Genomic DNA, 19,449 nt, shown 5'->3' with positions numbered 1-19,449 from the left:
TCAATACTATTTTAGTTTGGGTAAATGTGTCTGTGTACACCCCCATCCATTCAATGCACTGCTGTGGTATCCACTTAAAACTGTCACATACCACAGTAAAGGCAGATAGCCTGACATGTTGTGAAAAGGTTTTATTGTGTGGAGATACTTAGCCTAGTATAAAAAAAAAAATGTTTAGGATTACCCTATAACACGGTAAGTCTGCTGCCACCAAGTGTCACCAAAAGTCACCCATTCGAGCGACAGAGAAGTTGGACTTTTGTTTTTATTCGCAAGGATAAAGACACGTATTTGTTTTACGGAACCAGTGATTTCATTGGATAAACCAACAGTGACGTAAATCTTTCTTTAACGTGGTGGGTTTTATTTACGACCGGGACTCGAACCCACTTCTGCTGATCAAACCACTAGGCCATAACTTGCCGAGCGTGATACAAGTTGATGTTTGGCAGATGTACTTGTAGTCATCGTCTATGTGCTACAGATTAACCCCATGTGTTGGATGACTATCTATTGTTTGTCGAAATTACTTCATAATGTAAGAAATTCTTGAATCGTAAAGTTCGTTATGTGTACACACCAGACTTTTGTTTTAAAAAATTTTACGAAGAGATAACAATTCTCCTAATATATAAGTGACATAACGGTGTTTTTTCCGGAGATAAAGTGACAAATACATTAAATGTTAGCTGTGAGTATTACATGTACTTACATTTGCTTTTAACGCGTTAAGGAAACACAACCACGCACTTTAACGGGTGCCAACGTATAAATACACACGATACTTTAAAAGTATATTGCAGTTAAGTCCTATCCATCGGTTTGTCTGCAGAAGCTTGTGTGATGGTCATGGGGTTCTCTATTCCTTCTGTATTATGTCCCAACTCGTCCTCACTTGATTGCATCAAAAGTCCAGTTTTCACGGCTACGTCACTAACTGAAATGTCCTCACCATCGGTTACGGCGTACGCTGGATTGACACATCCAGCGTCTTCGTCAAATTGCTCTGCGCCGCCCAATTCTAACCGGCTTGGTCCAGAATAAACAGCCTGTATTTCAGTCTCTTCAGGCGGCTCGATGGTAGCTTCCGCGTCGAGTAGTTTGCAAGGTTTGTTTCGTCGGCGGCTGATGGAAACACCAAAAGTCAGCATAGATCCGACAAAGAGGACGCCCCCACCGATGAAGTATGCGACATCATAACTAAGAAGGTTGTCATAAACAACACCTGTAAACATAAATAAAATGAAACATGAGAAATTAATAGATGAGCACCACAAGATGCCTAAGTGCATGACAGCATTTTTTGTAACGTTTTTTTGTTAACAATTAATATTATAAGGTGTGATCCATGGCTACACGGCAGTTAACGGTTGTATGGCTTCTGACTGGCACCCCCGAACAAAGATATTGACAAAATAGGAACACCGCCAATATAGGGCTAGATAGCTCAGTTGGTAGAGCGCCGGCACGTTAATCCGGAGGTCGTTGGTTCGAATCCCACTCTAGTCAATTCTTTGTTCAACCCCCAAAATCGTTTCAAAATTTACCCAATCAGTTACCCTTGTGGTTTATATTGATAGTTAATATTATACTCTTGTTTAATTGTGGGGGGAAATGGATTTAATTGATCAACCGTAGTTTTTTCATAATTAAAAACAAAATGGACGACAATTCCCCCCCCCCCTTGCCTCCATGTGGACGTATTAGTTGTCGGTATTTGTTTAACATGCATTTCCACAGTTCCGTACACTATTTCCAAACTAAACAACCCAGCGATGGTTGCGAATGACAACTAACAGTGTCAACAAGGTTATTAGAACGTAAAACTAAATTCACCTGTTACCAGCACTCCGATGATGTCCCCAAGGCCCCAGAAAAATAACTGCGTTCCATAAGCGCCAGACGCATCGGATGGTTCCACGAAGGAACGCACTGCAACTATCAACACGGACGCAGTTAACCCGGCCGCCATCCCCATAAACACTGACGAGATAACCAACGGTAAGAATGTCACTAACCACGGCGTAAGTACGTTCGTTACGCTGAAGAGAAGCATGGACCAAGCGTAGGTCATCTCCGCTGTGATGTATTTCTTATCAATGAACCATCCGTGTGTGACTCTAGCGAAGGTGCTTCCAGCTCCTATCGTCGAGAGAAGTAGCGAAGCTAGCTCTGGCTCGATACCGATCGTCTCTGCCCGAGCTACGGTGTAGACTACACCAAGCTTCCCGAAGCCATGGCACACTGCTCCGATCATTAGGATGATGAACTGCGTGTTGTGGGCAAGACGTCTCAGGCCATACGTCTCCAACAAGAAATATTTAAATCCGAAGAGGTATTCCAGAAGACGTTCATAAAAAGAGGACTGTCTGGTCGATTCGCGAATGGGCGTTTGATCGGCTTTGTCATAATTGACCGCGATGGATGGGCCATCACTCACAGAAGGGCGCCCAGCTTTGTTTTCTGCGGAACCGGCATATTTGTCTGTAACCTCGCCATTGCTCAATGTTGTATAGTTGTGGTTGTCGTGTCCATGACCTTCTCCAGTTGACCTCAAGGTCAAACTTGATTTGACTCCATTCCGTTGATTGATATCCCCATTCATGCTGCCAGCTGTTTCCGAAGTGATTCCAGTTTCCATCTCATGATAACTATTCTTAGATTGCAGGTCGTGTTTAGGTCGAGCTGACCTCGGTACCTGAGGTCGAGTTGTCTTCGCCACATTGGGTCGCATAAGAGCTCCTGCCGCTACAATGTGAAACCCCATCGCCGCTACGATAAGCATGGATCCTCGCCAGCCATACAGGTCAATAAGGAAGGTGTACAGAGGGGCGAACGCCAACTGGCCTAAGCTGATACCCGATGTCGCTACACCAACAGCAAAGGTGAATCTCGTCTTGAAGTACATCCCCATAGCTTGAAAAACTGCGGATAACGACAAACTCGCCCCCAATGCTGAAAAGTAAAACAATATGCAAATTATTGTTAGGATCCAACTTCAAACTATATACCTATGCATTGACGTCATCCAGCCGTCATCTTAGAGGTTAAACGATGACGAACAATCAAAACGCTCAGATTAATAGTGTTTGAAGCTTTGCATGGTGGGGAAAATAAGAGCAACTATAAATATAATTAATAATAGTAAACTTGCCGGTACAACCATGGGTAAAAAAAAAACTATTTTGAAGGAGTGGTGGCTCTAAAAAGAGCCAGTTTGGTCTCGACGTTTCGAACAGTATACTCTGCTCGTCTTCAGGAGAAAAAGTAAATTAATATGCAAATTATTGTTGGGATGAAGACGAGCAGAGTATACTGTTCGACAGTTCGAAACGTCGAGACCAAACCGGCTCTTTTCAGAGCCACCACTCCTTCAAAAGAGTTTTTTACCCATGGTTCAATCCGCAAGTTTACTATTAATATTTAAATTTATAGTTGCTCTTACGCTCAGATTAGCGTATGCACGGTGCACAGGTTTGGCCAATGAACGGCCGCTTTTTGACGTCTGGGTGAGGGCGCTCCTCTGATTTGACATCTGCGTAACTAATGCACACTCGAACTTAACAAATTAGCTTGCAACGTCATCATCACAATAATTAGTAAATTTTGGGAGTCAAGATTCCATGCGCAGTGAGAAAATTTATGTTGAAATTTGTTGGATGCGTATACGCAGTGTGAGTGAATGTTAGATGGATTGCTCGTAACGTCATTGATCGCCATATTTGATATAAAATAATTTAAAAAGGGTGTACGCGTGTACGCCACGACTCGTTGCCAATGATAGCGTTTCATGCGTTGAAGTTACATCAAAGATGGCGGGCCAATGCAAGGGATCTGTACTATTGAATAATGAATAGACAAGATTTCGAGTTGACTCGGTCCTTTACGCCTGCTCTGTGCCGATATACAACGCCAATGTTAGCCTTGGCTAAGGTTATTATTAGGCAAGCACCGGCCCGCTCTGAATTCACGAACTGCATAAAAACTATACTGCACGGTACTTCGCAATACTTGACACCGTGGGGTAGAAGCTTGTTTTTTCGAGGTTTTTGAACTTCGTACAAACGAAGTCTGATTCGGCCTCGTTGTACGAGTTTGAAACCTCGAAAAAACATGGTTCGACCCCACGGTATCAAGTACTGTTTTGTACCGTGCGGTATAGTATCTAATATGCAGTTTGTGAGATCAGAGCGGGCATGTGCTTGCCTTAAGAGCCTTGGACAACGCTACGCTAATGTGTAATTCTGACACGATAGCAATAACTTCATGCGTTATAAGGAGCAGTCTCTTGAAAACTTAAACATGAGCCCAAACAAAGCCTCCCGCCTGATGAAGACAGACCACCAAAATTCAATGCAACAGTCACCATCCCTTACATCGGCCACGCATCAGCAGAGTGTATAGTCTTGGTGCAAGACGTTTCTCGTTTTCTTTTCACGCACACCGCGGCCAATTCACCGACAGCGCGCGCACCGACTCACCTGACTTATAGTCCACCCGGGGCGGTGAGTAAACTTAAGTCAGGTGAGTAGGCGCGCGCGCTGTCGGTGAATTGGCCGCGGTGTGCGTGAAAAGGAAACGAGAAACGTCTTGCACCAAGACTACAGAGTGTACTGCTCGAAACGTCGAGACCAAACCGGCTCTTTTCAGAGCCACCACTCCTTCAAAAGAGATTTTACTCATGGTTGTACCCGCAAGTTTACTATTCATATTTATATATTTATAGTAACTCTCATGAGAATTAACATTTTGTTATATATTATTTTATTAAACTTGACAAAAATGTATACTTAATCATAAATAAATGAATACATAAAAATAAAAATAAATCGGACGTACGAAGCGATGAGGCTTTCATCAAAAGACACAGAAAAAAAAGAGACAAAAAGAAAGAAAATCAAACTAAGAGTAACAGAACATGTAGAAGTACTAACCTGTAACGAATCCATTGCTTAAAATGAGCATTTCTACTGTAGGGGACAAGGCAGCCATTATGAAACCCCCAGTGAGTATTAATCCACCTGCAACCATGACGATACGGGGTCCAAACTTGGTGCAAAACATTCCACATATGGGACCTGCAGTTTCAGAATAAAAAATACAATTTTGTAAATTAAGTGTTTCAACATGGCCGCCAAATGTTCAGCGTGATGTATATACGTCCGGGTGGCAGTTTGTTTTTCTGTACATGAACATTTTCACTGTCGTAGTTCTTTTCAATGTGCCGTTTTTGTTTCTTATTTTTTTTTTCTGTTCAAAATCGATTAAAAATTGGTAATTGTCAAAGACCAGTCTTCTCACTTGGTGTATCTCAACATTATGAAAAAATTACCCTTGTCACACGAGGTTGTGTGCTTTCTGATGCTTGATTTCGATACCTCAAATTCTAAACTTGAGGCCTCGAAATCAAATTCGTGGAAAATTACTTCTTTCTCGAAAACTACGTCATATCAGAGGGAGCCATTTCTCACAATGGTTTATACTATCAACGTCTCCCCATTACTCGTAATCAAATAATGTTTTATGACAAAAATTATTTTGAGTAATTACCAATAGTGTCCACTGCCTTTAAAACAAAAATCAGGAAAATTATTGAGAATGTCAATTCTGTTCTACAAAAAAAAAAAAATGCGTCAGGTCGTAAAACACAAAGAAAAAGACTTACCAAACATTCCCCGCATGAGGGAGTGAATTGACAACACTAAACCCACCGTAGTGGCACTGGCCTCAAACGAGTCCATCCATACCGTCAAATACACACTCAGTGACGACACAGAACCAAGTGCTGTGAAATACACAATGAATGCACCAACCAAGACGAACCACGACCAGCCCGAGTCCATACGGGGCTCTGAGAGTGTCTGCCTCGGTGGGTTTTCCGACAGCTCCGCTCCCCTAAGCGGACCATCATTGGAGTTGTGGTTTGCATCTGTATGAACTGTCTTCAACGGTTGTTCGTCGAGCTTGTCAACCCCCGAAAGTACACGATCTTCTAACTTCGAGTCCATTATAATAATTTGACAGACATGGACAGACAAAGCCCCTCGGAATTATTAGTGTTTTAACAAAGCGTCCACTTTTCAGCGCTTCACATTGATTGAAACATTTGACATGTATTGCAACATATGTAAATACTGATGTAAATTGCCCCATCATTGCATTGTTGATTTTTCCTATATTTATTTGATGATAACAATGTAGTCTGTTACGTAATACTATAGTTGCGTGACATTCGGGATCTGTTGTCTCTTCCATGTAAACCGAGGTCTCCCAATGAGTGAGATTATTATAAAGTTAAGTACTAATGTGACATTTTAGAGGACAGTTAAGCAACCGGACACGTTCGGTAATATTATCAAAGACCAGTGTTCTCACTTGATGTTTCCCAATCTATTATGCATAAAATACCAAAATCTGAAAATTTGGGCTGAAATGGTCAAAAGAATAATGAAAGGAAAAACACCCTTGCTGCATTAATTTGTGTGCTTTTAGATGCATCACAAAAGGCTTCAGCTGATGTCTTTCAATATTTGAGTGAGAAATTACCCCTTTCTCAAAAAACGTTACTTCAAAGGTGGCCCGTTCTCACAATGTCTTATATTATCAATAGCTATCCAATTCTCTCCTACAGCTCTCCAATAGCTCTACCAAGAACGCTATTGCTAACAATTTTTTTGATTAGTTACCAATAGTGTCCAGTGCCTCTAAGCAAGCAATGTCACCTGATTAATACCATGCAAGGCTCGTCTTTATGACTGGAGCATTGCCATGAAACTGTTTTAAGTCGATACCAGTTTGAGATTATGTTATTTGATGGCTAGACTATTATTAGACTGGTCACCAGTCTTTATCCGTAAGTTTGACGTCAGACGTTTTGGCTAGAACTAGAATTCGAGAGATTATGTTTATATAATAACAGGGAAAACAATAACTGTTCGTCAAATTCCATGTCATGTTGTCAGTTCTTTATTTCCAAATTATTCTAGATTTGTTTTCAGTAGGCCGACCTCAAACCGACACAAACTATTTCAAAATATGAGCGCTTGCATTGTTTTAAGGAATTTAAAATTAATAAACATATTGTTCAAAATTATTAGGGTAATAATCGAAATCACCCTCGACCCAAGTCTCCATCTAAAATTGTTGGGTTGAAGTTTGATAATTCAAATGATTCGCTATATACCACATCGCCATTCATACACTTTATGCAGTTTCAGGTCCTTTGAACAAACTTCTGTTATGACGTGAGATAAGTGGTTTAGTTTATAGGATCTCTTGTCATACAAAGCCCCTTTCACACGAAAACAATTTTTCAAGGGTCATTTGCAAGATTGTAGCATGGATGCTAAATTTTGAAAAGATACCTCGTGTGAAAGATCTCTTTAAAATATTGTCAAATATGGATACATTTTACAACCATGCTAAAATTAAGCAAGGGTCCCAAGTTAAATTGCTATCGTGTAAATAGCATTTAATACACGTTTTAACAGTTTTTCAAATAAACACAGTCCGGAACAAAGTGTAATTCTGATTATTTTTTTTATTCGAGAAAACATTATGAGAAACGATTTTGTCAGTGATTATTTTTCACGTTTTTCCTATAAACGTGTCAAATTCGGTGGCTGCGATTGAAACAAGAAGATGCTTTGGAGGTCTGAAAAATACAATTTTCTGGACTTTGAATAACAATCCAGATGGACTTCTTTGTGTATGGTATGAATACCAATAATAAATGATGTGTTTTCAGTTTGAAACTAGTCTTTTCCCCTAAGCTGTATTAAAATAAAACCATTCATCTTCAAACAAAAAACTTTGTAAAAGTTAGACTTGAACCAGACGATAATCAAATTCATCGAATGATGTATTGCACCATCTCGATTCCTGAATCTGGGTAATCACGTTAAGCCATTATCAAATTCACCGTCAACGACTGTCAATAGTGTGTGCGTTAGTTCTGTGGCAAAGAGTGGCCATTGATCAACGTCACAGTGTCAGACCTTTCTTGTTTATGTGCCATCTCCTTAAAGACAGGCAAAGTTATTAAGAAGTATGGAATCCCTAAATGCAGCGAGGACCCAACACCAAGCCCTGCGGCACTCAATAGCGCACGTGGCCGTCCAAGTAGAGTGACGCCACGACCGGTTGTCATTGCGTCATCAATGACAACCAATCAAGTCAGCTTTGTTGAACCATTGATTTTTCTTTCACGTTACACTATATTCGCTGGACTCGTCATCACTGGTCAGAACGTAAGCAGGATTGGAAATACCTCTCTCTTCACTTTGCGCACCGCACACGTTGGTTGGAAAATCACTCGGCTCTGCGTAGTTCTCGACAGTAGCCTCTGCGCAGTTCTCGACAGTAGCCTCTGCGCAGTTCTCGACAGTAGCCTTTGCGCAGTTCTCGACAGTAGCCTCTGCGCAGATCTCGACAGTAGCCTTTGCGCAGCTCTCGACAGTGGCGATCTCTTGGCGTCTCTGCTTACTCCTCTGTGTGACGTGCATGACAAAGGTCAGCATGGACGCGATTAGCAAAGCGCCCCCACCGATGAAGAAAGCAAAATCATAGCTCCCTAGGCTGTCGTACATGAAACCTTTATAGAGAAAGTAAATGAAAAAAAAAATGAATAAATACAAATACCCACACCATCATGCTTGTCTGTTTGTGTGACCGGCCCTTTCAATTATTAAAACATCACTATTGTTTATTTGAGTGTTTTACCTTGGTGTGCTCAGGAGTTTTTTTTTACTTATTGTAATACAGGGTTGTTATTTCTAAACAAAAAAAGTGCGGAAATATTCTGAAAGAACTGATGATTTCTCTGTTCATATACTGTCCTGACTTTAACTTGGAATATCTTCAGGCAGGAGACAATAAATCACTTAATATTGTGTTTAAGTAAATCAAACAATTCTAGAAATAGTTGTTCTTTTGAAATTGTTATATCTTTCACTATTTGAACGTTCACAAATTATTTTTACGAGTCTTACCAGCCACAAAGACTCCAGCGATTTCGCCGATACCCCAGAAAAATAGATGTGCTCCGAACGCTCCGGCTGTGTCCGTTTTCTTCACGTGAGAGCAGACAATGACGGTGATGAGTGAGCCGGTCATTCCGGTCACCATTCCCATCGGAACTGCGATGATCGCCAACGGAACGAAAGTCACAAAAGCCGGAGTGAGGGCAGCAAGCACACCGTAGAGTAACGCACCTATGGAGTAGGCCAACTCCGCTGTGATGTACTTCTTATCAACGAACCAGCCGTGGGCGGCGACAGCTATGGTACTACCACCACCCATCAAGGAGAGGATCAGCGCCGCAAGGTTGGGTTCGATGCCGACTGATTCAGCACGGACTACGGAGTACACCAAGCCCAGTTTGCCGAAGCCGTGGCAGACGGATACGACCATCAGGATGACGAATGCACTATTGTGGGCAAGACGTCTGATGCCATACGTTTCCAACATGAAGTGTTTGAGGGCGAAGTAGTGGCGTTTGACATAGCCAACAGACGACGGTTTGGTGTCTGAGTCACCGCCAGTGTCCTCTATATTACTGCTAGAATTTGCAAACTGCGAGTCCAGTCCGGGAGAGACATCAGCTTCCGTTGTAGCAGAAGTGTTGCAAGAGTCGTCGGTAACCTCTTCTAGACCAAGGGTTGTCTTTCTTAAAGTTATTGGCCGCAAGAGGGCTCCGGCTGCTACAACATGGAAACTTACTCCAGCTATCAAGAGCATGGAACCTTGCCAGCCGTACAGGTCAATCAGGTAGGTGTACAGAGGGGGACAGACCAGCTGCTTGACGCCAAGACCGACCGATGCCAATCCAACGGCGAATGTGAACCTTTTCTTGAAGTAAACACTAAGGGCTTGGAAGGATGCCACTCGTGATAGACTTGATCCAAATGCTACAAAAATAAATATTTGATAAACATTAATAATTTTTGCATTTACGGCGGTTTCTATATAAATATATGTAAATTTTTTTCACGGAGGTTGAGAAAACTAAAACAAATTGTTGATTGAACAATGACAAATCGAATGTATTGAACCAACGACCTCAACGTGCCGGTGTTGCGCAGGAGATTCTGCCCCCCCCCCCCCCCCCACCCCAGCGAATACAACGAACTGTGATCAAATCTTAGGCCGTGTCCGAATTGGCGAATTTGGCTACAGCTACGGCTAGATCAGCGCGTCTGTCAGTGTTGAAGAATGTCAGACGCGCGCGCCCTAGCCGTAGCTGTAGGATCTCAAATTTGTTCCGATGGCGCCCTCTTTTGAATCCTCATGAGATTCCCACGACAACGGCATTCTACAAGCTGAATTATATCTAGCCGTATGGCAGCCTCCCTATATTATTGACAAAATTTGGGGCCCTCCAACAAACGGCTTTGTTAACGGACCGTGTCTTCCGTGCCTGCTCATGGGGAACGAAACTCTGATTGCCCCACCAACGGTCCCTACGAAGGCCTCCAACTCCGTACTTTGCCGTGCCCATAGGAAAACTGTCCTTGAGCCAAGTCCAGGCCGTGTCATACACAGTTCAGTTGCTAGAGTGCCATAACGATAATCGGAGGTCATTGGTTCAAATCTAATTCTAGTAAAAGGTTCCTTTGTTTATTAACTCAAAATCATTCTATTTTTACCACCTCAGTCTCCCTTGTGGTTTATTATTAGATGTTTTTAGGATTATAAAAAAAAAATTAAAAAAAAGGATTGGGGCAGTTTTTGATCCAGAAAAAAAATGTCATTTCTTGACTCATCTTGAAAAGTAAAGCCAAATGTTATATCTAGTCTTAACCTTACCTGTTAGGACCCCATTGCTGAGAATCAGGATCCAAACGGTGGGTGAGCAAGTTGCCATTGCATACCCTCCCACCAGTGCGACTCCGCCCACCATCATAGTCACGCGAGGCCCAAACTTTGTACAAATTGCGGCTGATACAGGACCTGCGGTAAACAAAAAGTAAAAAAATTAACTATATTATACTGTGTTTTCATAATTTTCTACTTCCCTTCATGAAATCGTCCATGTAGCGCAATAATTGAATAGTTGTAACTCATGAAGCACCCCCTCAATATTTTAATAACTTAAAACTAAAATGATTTTGTTTTAAATTAAGTAAGTGCAAAGACTCACCCATCAATGTTTTTATCAGAGTTCGAAACGAAAGCACAAATCCAACTGTCACAGCAGAAACATCGAAGTACTCCATCCATACGTTTAGATACACACTCAACGATGCCGAGGCCCCGAAAGCGACGAAATTCACCACGACGGCACCGAGTAGTACGACCCAGGCCCAGCCCGTATCCGTCCGGGGCTGGAGGGTTGAATTGGCCGGTAGGTGTTCAATTGTTACAGTGGAGGAAGCTGCCCCATGGTTTGGATCTTGTTGAGCAACGTTCAGCTGTGATTGGTGATCGTCAGAAACGGGGATCATCGTGCCCGCTCGCTTGAAGTAGTCCGTATTTTGCTATGCTCACAATACAAAACCAACAATCAAGTGACGAAATTAAAATTTTAAAACAACACATACGATACTCAAGCACTCTTGTGTTTATATACAAAGGGACCAGCTGCTAGTGACCTTCAACGAGGCTAAAAATGTTGAAGTTCATCAGCATGCCTGATTGCAAGGACGTGAGAATCGAGAGAATGGGTCTTTCTGAATTGCACTTGATGATTTCGTAATTTCAGGTGGGCTTGAACCCGCTTGAGAGTTTACCGTAAAGGAATTGGTCGCTTGACATCACACAGACACAAATGACTATCACAGCTCAACTTTCTGACTTGTCTAGTCCTATATATGTTGTGAAATAATAGCTATACTTGTCCGCACGCAAAAGATGAACACCATGTGTCGAAAGTCAACACTTAGTTTTTCCTCGTAAATAAGCAAGACAAAATGATGATGAATACTATCAACAACAATGCAACCACAGAACTGGCCGTAGATACGGACGAGTACCTCCTCATCATGCGACACCTTACAGCGCTGACGTCAGAAGGCCTTTCAAAATCTTCAATACGGCTTACACGCACAATGAGAAAGTGTGTATGGCTGGGCATGTGATATGTACCATGTCAATTTTTCTAGAGAATAATGGTAACTTCAAAGCTTTTGGTATTCTCATAAAATACAATAAAACAGGTTTCTTTGAATTAGGAAAACAAAATTTGACCCAATACTGTTGTGACGATTGAGGACACTGGCTCTGATGTGGTAACAATGCATTATCGAAACTGCATGTAGCGTGACTAAAAGGGGAGGGGCCAGTGCTCCCTGACTACCCTTGCTCACCCCCCCCCCCCCCCCCCATTGGAAATCTGGACTTTTTGGGGTGGTGGGTTGGGGGGGGGGTCGTCCCAAATTGAAAAATTCATGCCCCTACCCCAAAATCTGGACGTTTGCATGCATGGGATTGGAAATGTAAAGTAAACATTTTTACGTTTCGATCCGTTTTTCCATAATATCACACATCGACAATGAATACTGTTTTCCACAAAAGTACATTACACAACAATAGGTGAAAAGGGGCTTGTCCAGGCCTGTTATCAGGAATTGGTATTATAATTAATTTTTTTTTTTTTTTGAGAATAAGAAGAATTTCAAGCCGTTTGTTGCACCATTGTTTCCGCCATGATGGGTATTGTATCTGAAGAAAAAAAACCCAGCTCAATTACCACGCAGGCCAATACTATTGTGATGGCGACTCTATGAAGCTGCACAGGACACGAATGCCTTAACAGAAGGCTAACGGTACATGTACATGTTCTATTACTGGCATTACACAATACCCAATGACTCTCCATTACAAAGATACAAAGAACACCTAAGGTAAAGTCAAGCAGCCGCCAGTATACAAAATAAATATTTTACGAGAGTTACACACATCAACCGAAAATGGAAACTGACTGGGTAAAATTGATTACTTAGACACACATTAATATTGATCCACCTTCTTAGTAGGCTACAGCAAACGATCAATAGGCAAGAACACCGAGTATTTGAACAATCACATAGACATGGCTGTAATCTGCCTGTGACAAGAAATCCACGCCACAAAATGATTTTTGAAAGCGTCACTCAATATCTCTGACGTCAACTATTTTGTAAACCATGAGACTATTGCATCATGTGATTTCTAGCATGATGCTTTTTCAAAAAAGAATTGTAAAAAACACCTTCGAGACAAATCGTTCATATCGTCAGCAGAAGGGGTATGTTTATCCGCTTTAACAGCATTGTACTTTAAAGGCAGTGGACACTATCGGTAATTGTCAAAGACTAGTCGTCACAGTTGGTGTATCTCAACACATGCATAAAAGAACAAACTTGTAAAAATTTGAGCTCAATCGGTCACCGAAGTTGCGAGATAATAATGAAAGAAAAAACACCCTTGTCACACGAAGTTGTGACAGGGGTGTGCTTTCAGATGCTTGATTTCGAGACCTCAAATTCTAAACCTGAGGTCTCGAAATCAAATTCGTGGACTCCTTTTTCGAAAACTACTCCACTTCAGAGGGAGCCGTTTCTCACATTCTTTTATACCATCAACCTCTCCCTATTACTCGTTACCAAGTAAGGTTTTATGCTAATAAATATTTGGAGTAATTACTAATAGTGTCTTAAGTCTGCTTTAGTTTTAGTCTCATTTAGAGAGTGTCATGGCCGAGTAGTTAAGAGCATCGAATTCAAGTTCTGGTGCGTTTTCACCGGAGTGTGGGTTCGAATCCCGGTCGTGACACTTGTGTCCTTGAGCAAGATACTTTACTATAATTGCTTCTCTTCACCCAGGGGAATAAATGGGTACCTGCGAGGGTAGAGGTTGATATTGTGAATGAAAAAGCCTTTGGAGCAATATAAACTGTTGCCCAGGTTGTATACTCCCAAGGGAGCTGAGAAACATTAAAAAGGGATGTTATTGGCCCTATGACCAGGGCACTAATGTAAAGCGCTTAGAGAATTAAGTGTTAGTTATTAGGCGCTATATAAATCGAAAGTTATTATTATTATTTGAAAAGACCAAAACTTCTTATATATATTTGGTTTGCGGTAACACCATGTGTGTATCTACTTGCCAGGTAGAGTTGTTCTTAGGGAACTGTCTTGCTTTATTCTACTGCCGTGGAGTAGAAAATCGGAGGTTCGGGAGACCTTGCTGTAAAAACATCATCACTGTCGAGTCAATGTTCATTCAACTATCATCATTGACACAACGACTGATACAATTTTTTCGAACTAAGAAGGTATTTTACTGATATTTCTCCAAGCTCCACCGAACGGGTCTTTGACCTGGACGTAGTTTGCCAATGATTTTATACACACACCAACACAGGGGCGTACATTCCGCGACTGCACTCCTGAAAATGCGCGTAAGAATGCGTTTTGACTGATTGGTGTTTGAAGCTTTTCATGGTGTGGAGAATAAGTAATTTTTAATATGAATAGTAAACTTGCGGGTAAAACATTGAGTAAAACCTATTTTTAAAGATTGGTGGCTCTGAAAAGAGCCGGCTAAAATGTTGAAGTTCATCAGCATGCCTGATTGCAAGGACGTGAGAATCGAGAGTCTTTGGGTCTTTCTGAATTGCACTTGATGATTTCGTAATTACAGGTGGGCTTGAACCCGCTTGAGAGTATACCGTAAAGGAATTGCTCGCTTGACATCACACAGACACAAATGACTATCACAGCTCAACTTTCTGACTTGTCTAGTTCTATATATGTTGTGAAATAATAGCTATACTTGTCCGCACGCAAAAGATGAACACCATGTGTCGAAAGTCAACACTTAGTTTTTCCTCGTAAATAAGCAAGACAAAATGATGATGAATACTATCAACAACAATGCAACCACAGAACTGGCCGTAGATACGGACGAGTACCTCCTCATCATGCGACGCCCTACAGCGATGACGTCGAAGTCCTTTCAAAATCTTCAATACGGCTTTCACGCACAATGAGAAAGTGTGTATGGCTGGGCATGTGATATGTACCATGTCAATTTTTCTAGAGAATAATGGTAACTTCAAAGCTTTTGGTATTCTCATGAAATACAATAAAACAGGTTTCTGTGAATTAGGAAAAATTAGGAAAATTAGGAATTAGGAATTAGGAAAAAAAAAATTGACCCAAATACTTTTGTGACGATTGAGGACACTGGCTCGGATGTGGTATAATATATCACTACAATGCATATTCGAAACTGCATGTGGCGTGACTAAAAGGGGAGGGGCCAGTGCTCCCTGACTACCCTTGCTCACCCCCCCCCCCCCCCCCCCACCCCCCCATTGGAAATCTGGACTTTTCTGATTGGAAAGGTTCAAAGTAAAGTGTTACGTTATAATCATACGCGTTGATGTAACAATTTCGGTTTTTTTTTATGAACCCTTTTTCAGTTTATTTCTGAACTAACGGCAAGTTTTATTATAACACAAAATAAAAACATGACAGAAAGAAGGCGACGAAAAGAGGATTTGTTCAGGCCCGTACCCAGGAATTATTAGCTTATAATTATTATTTTGTTGGGGGTATGAAAGGAAATATTATACATTGTGGCGACGCAGGGGTTAGTGGTTGTCCCCTCAGATGTTGGACATTTTTTTGAAGACCCGTTTTTGGGATGAAGACCAGTTCAACTCCCTGACTGATCTAGTCCTATGTAAGTGAAGTTACTGTGGGGTCCACACGCAAAAGATGCACACAAACTAAGTCCACAATAATAATAAATACTAATAATAATAATACCGAAGTCTTATATAGTGTACGTATCTACCAAAACAAGGTACTCAAGGCGCTGAGTATATACACATTTCAGAAATATAGGTTATTGCAGATTTTGAGACCCCATTATTTAGCACCTTATAAGGGTTTATAAGTTTCCTTGCAATTTAATAAAAAAAAGACAGAAAATTATGACTAATATAATTACAACAACGCAACAGCAGAATTGCCCGTAGCTTAACGGATGAGTAACTTTTTACGTGCGCCCTACCAAGCTGACGTCAGAGGGTCATTCCAAAATATAAAAAAATTCCATAATGCATAAGCCGAACAACAAGCAAGTGAATAATTATTATTTTATATGAATAGGTATGTGCATAGGACCATGTCAAGCTTTCAGGTATTCTGCCAACGGACCCTTTTTCAGTAAACCTGCAAGGTAGTGTAATGGTATATCCTATAAGCTTGTTGTGTATGGGATGGTTTTGAATTACCCTTTTTGGGGATTTATGGTATTATGTTATTATATTGTATGGTATTCTTTGAATAAGGATAGCTTTGTTTACAGAGCAAACTGATCGAAACGTCGAGTTGAAACCAACGGTTCTATTCAAAACCACCCCGTGGAAAAATACTTCTTCCTCGAAAACTACGGTTAATTCAGAGGGAGCTGTTTCTCACAATGTGTTATACTATCGTATCAATCACTCCCGATAACTCGTTACTAAGTAAGGTTTTATGCCAATAATTCATTTGAGTAGTTACCAATAGTGCCCACTGCCTTTAAACTCACCACAAGGACACTTCCAATAAGTGGATTTATCAGCATTATAGTTTAATATGGAATTTGAGGCATTGCGTTGCGAGGTATGAAGACGATCTTAAAAGATCTCCTTTAACGGCAACTTGAAATATAACAGATTCCTGAACTGCATACATAATGCTCTGTACATGTGATTTATTTTGCGCTCATATTTTTTTTGTAATTTCAGCCGAAAAAGCTAGTCCATCTAAAACTCGCTTGCTTCCATGGTTACCCTCCAACTTTGAAGCATATCAAAAATCCGTATAAATTGCTGATGGAAATGTACCCTGGGCCCCGAGCCGAGTCATCTATAAACACTTGTGTATGACCCGTACCGTTAAGATAGCTCCATAACTAATGAGTACAGAACTGCTGTTATGGAGCTATCTTAAAGGGACACACCGGCCGAATTGGGCTATTTGGGCTACAAAATAGACTAAGAAATGAATTCAGCAGTCTTCCAGGAATGAAGAAGAACAGTCCATAAAAAATCATCAAATTTGGCCGTTTTTGAGCATTTTAAAACAAAAACTTAGGTCGCGTGATTGTTTTAACCAATAAGTGGTACAAACAATCACGTGACCTTCTGAGCTATTTTTACTTCCAGCCGTCAAAAAGTAACTTACCAAACCAAATTAATTTTTTTTTTATACAAAATTATTAACGGGTAATTGACGAAAAAGATCATGTATTCAAGTTATCGCTACAAAATGTAAATAATGGTGAAAAATCTAACGTAACATTCGCATTCAAAGAGTCCGTGTTACGGAAGCTTGTTGTATAGCCCACGGCGTGGAGCAACCAGAACGTAAGCATCGGGGCATTAAACCATACCGCGCATGCCGTGTCTCGTGGGGGCTGGAGGTGTAATCCCAGGCGCTATGAACTCCAAGCTTGCGGGTCTCGCCGTGAGCTTGGGAGGGGTTGGGAGTACATGTTTGTCATCGTGGGTTTGTCAGTCGGTACACCTCATGTCGAATCCGTTATTTCTTATGATCACAACGTTCCAAATTATGCTCTGTTTTGTTTCATGGCTCCTAGTTTTCTTTTGCTAGGAGTTTTCAGGTAACAATAAAAAAAGATTGATGATGTCCAAACGTAGAAATACCGCATTTTGTTATATTGACAGTGTTATTGTGTGAGTAGATTTAAAAATGTTTTATGAAGAAGAAAAAAGAGATTAAGAAACCGGAGCCCCCGATAGAAAAAAGAACAGTTGAATAATAATTTTGTACAAAAGGTTGAAAAAAAGGTTCAACAAAATTCTCTCAAAGCATAATTTTGTCAAAAAAATATTTTTTAATTCTGTGAATGAAGTGTTATTTTTGAGATTATTGAGGTATTATTTGGTTACGTTCCAAGCTACACAGCTACTCAGCTACGCTTGCGTTCCTTCAAGTTACGCTATAATATCAAAAGGTACGTTTTCAAGCCGAGTCAAGCAACGCTTACGTTCCATATGCAGCTATGTTTACGTTGGAAGAAATCAAGCTACGCTTACATTACAAGTTTTTGCATACGTTCCTTCTCCTTCCTTTCTGTAATTACAAAAGGTATGCTTTCAATCTTGAGTCAAGTTACGCATACCTTCCATACGCAGCTACGTTTACGTTCCAAGATACCTAGCTACGCTTACGTTCCAAGATATGACGTTCCAAGATACGCCTTCATTCCAAGTTTTTGCTTACGTTCCTTCTCAAGTTACGATATATTAACAAAGGTACGCTTCAATCCTGAGTCAAGTTACGCTTCTGTTTCATACGCAGCTACGTTTACGTTCCAAGATATCCAGCTACGCTTACCTTCCAAGATATGACGTTCCAAGATACGCCTACATTCCAAGTTTTTGCTTACGTTCCTTCTCAAGTTACGATATATTAACAAAGGTACGCTTCAATCCTGAGTCAAGTTACGCTTACGCTCCATACGCATCTACGTTTACGTTCTAAGATACCTAGCTACGCTTACGTTTCAAGATATGCTTACGTTCCAAAAGATATGGACGTTCCAAGCTACGCAGCTACTATACAATCCATATACATTTTTTAGATTTGTTACGCTATAATAAAAAATTATGCTTTCAATCCCGAGTCAAGCTAGGCTTACGTTTCAACATTTGCAACTACGCTTACGTTTCAAAATACATTCTCACAAGGACGTTTTTGAATCCCTCACGATTCCCTCCCCCTCCCCTCCCGACCCCCACCCCCCGAGATTACAAAATGTTTCACTGTGAATAACAGGGCCCATTTATCCGTCAGTTTCATCTGTTTAGCAAATAATACTGCTTACAAAATTTCTTTCTATTCATAAATTTAGTTGGGCACTAGCCACAAGTTCACATCATTTCAAATTTTAAAATTTGGCTGGTTTCTGCTATGCAATACTATTTTGTGCTAAGCAAATTTCTGTGCCTCTGTGGGCGCCTACAGGCATTGAATGGGCCGGGTCCTGGCACGTCGGTACTCCTAGAACTATTTCGGTTTCAGCCGGACGAAACTGAAATAGTTCTAGGAGTAGCACGTCGGGAGCATGATTGTACGCCACGATCGCATTCCAAACTGCATCATGCCTATGCAATGCAGTAGTATGCTAGTATGCTAGTATGTCACTATCCCATCATTTTCTGGGTTAGTTTTGTGTGTTCTTCGTGACGATCTTTGGATGTACGTCGAAGCACGACTACCTCCACCGTCGAAGGATTTGCCTGATCCGTATATGTTGGTTGTTTATAATTTATGGATAGACTGGATCCTTATGCTGCGTCGTAGTAAAACGTTGCTATAAACAAAGCACCAGTCTACTTACAACATTGTGCGACAATGTCACGAAGATTTGACAGTTGCAACGGCTGGAAACACGTACACGCTGGCCTTTTGCCGCTTTTGTGTTTTTTAATCATTTTTCGCTAAT

The 19,449-nt window shown here is 41.0% G+C and overlaps 2 protein-coding genes across 2 annotated transcripts; both read right to left on the bottom strand.

Moving 5' to 3' along the window:
* Positions 1-803: 803 nt before the first annotated feature.
* LOC139934149 (monocarboxylate transporter 9-like) lies at positions 804-6,008 on the bottom strand. Its single transcript, XM_071928445.1, has 4 exons — positions 5,666-6,008; positions 4,935-5,078; positions 1,837-2,955; positions 804-1,225 (listed from the first exon to the last, which is right to left on the bottom strand). Exons 1-4 carry the CDS (start codon positions 6,006-6,008, stop codon positions 804-806), a joined length of 2,028 nt encoding a protein of 675 aa, XP_071784546.1.
* A 1,570-nt stretch (positions 6,009-7,578) lies between these two features.
* LOC139954424 (monocarboxylate transporter 13-like) lies at positions 7,579-11,616 on the bottom strand. Its single transcript, XM_071954220.1, has 4 exons — positions 11,141-11,616; positions 10,807-10,950; positions 8,991-9,908; positions 7,579-8,593 (listed from the first exon to the last, which is right to left on the bottom strand). Exons 1-4 carry the CDS (start codon positions 11,442-11,444, stop codon positions 8,205-8,207), a joined length of 1,755 nt encoding a protein of 584 aa, XP_071810321.1. The 5' UTR covers positions 11,445-11,616; the 3' UTR covers positions 7,579-8,204.
* Positions 11,617-19,449: the final 7,833 nt, after the last annotated feature.

Source organism: Asterias amurensis, chromosome 2, assembly GCF_032118995.1.
Source record: "Asterias amurensis chromosome 2, ASM3211899v1".
In the NCBI taxonomy this organism is placed as follows: domain Eukaryota; kingdom Metazoa; phylum Echinodermata; class Asteroidea; order Forcipulatida; family Asteriidae; genus Asterias; species Asterias amurensis.
The sequence above is the reverse complement of the archived record's forward strand: the minus strand, read 5'-3'. Positions and strand labels throughout refer to the sequence as shown.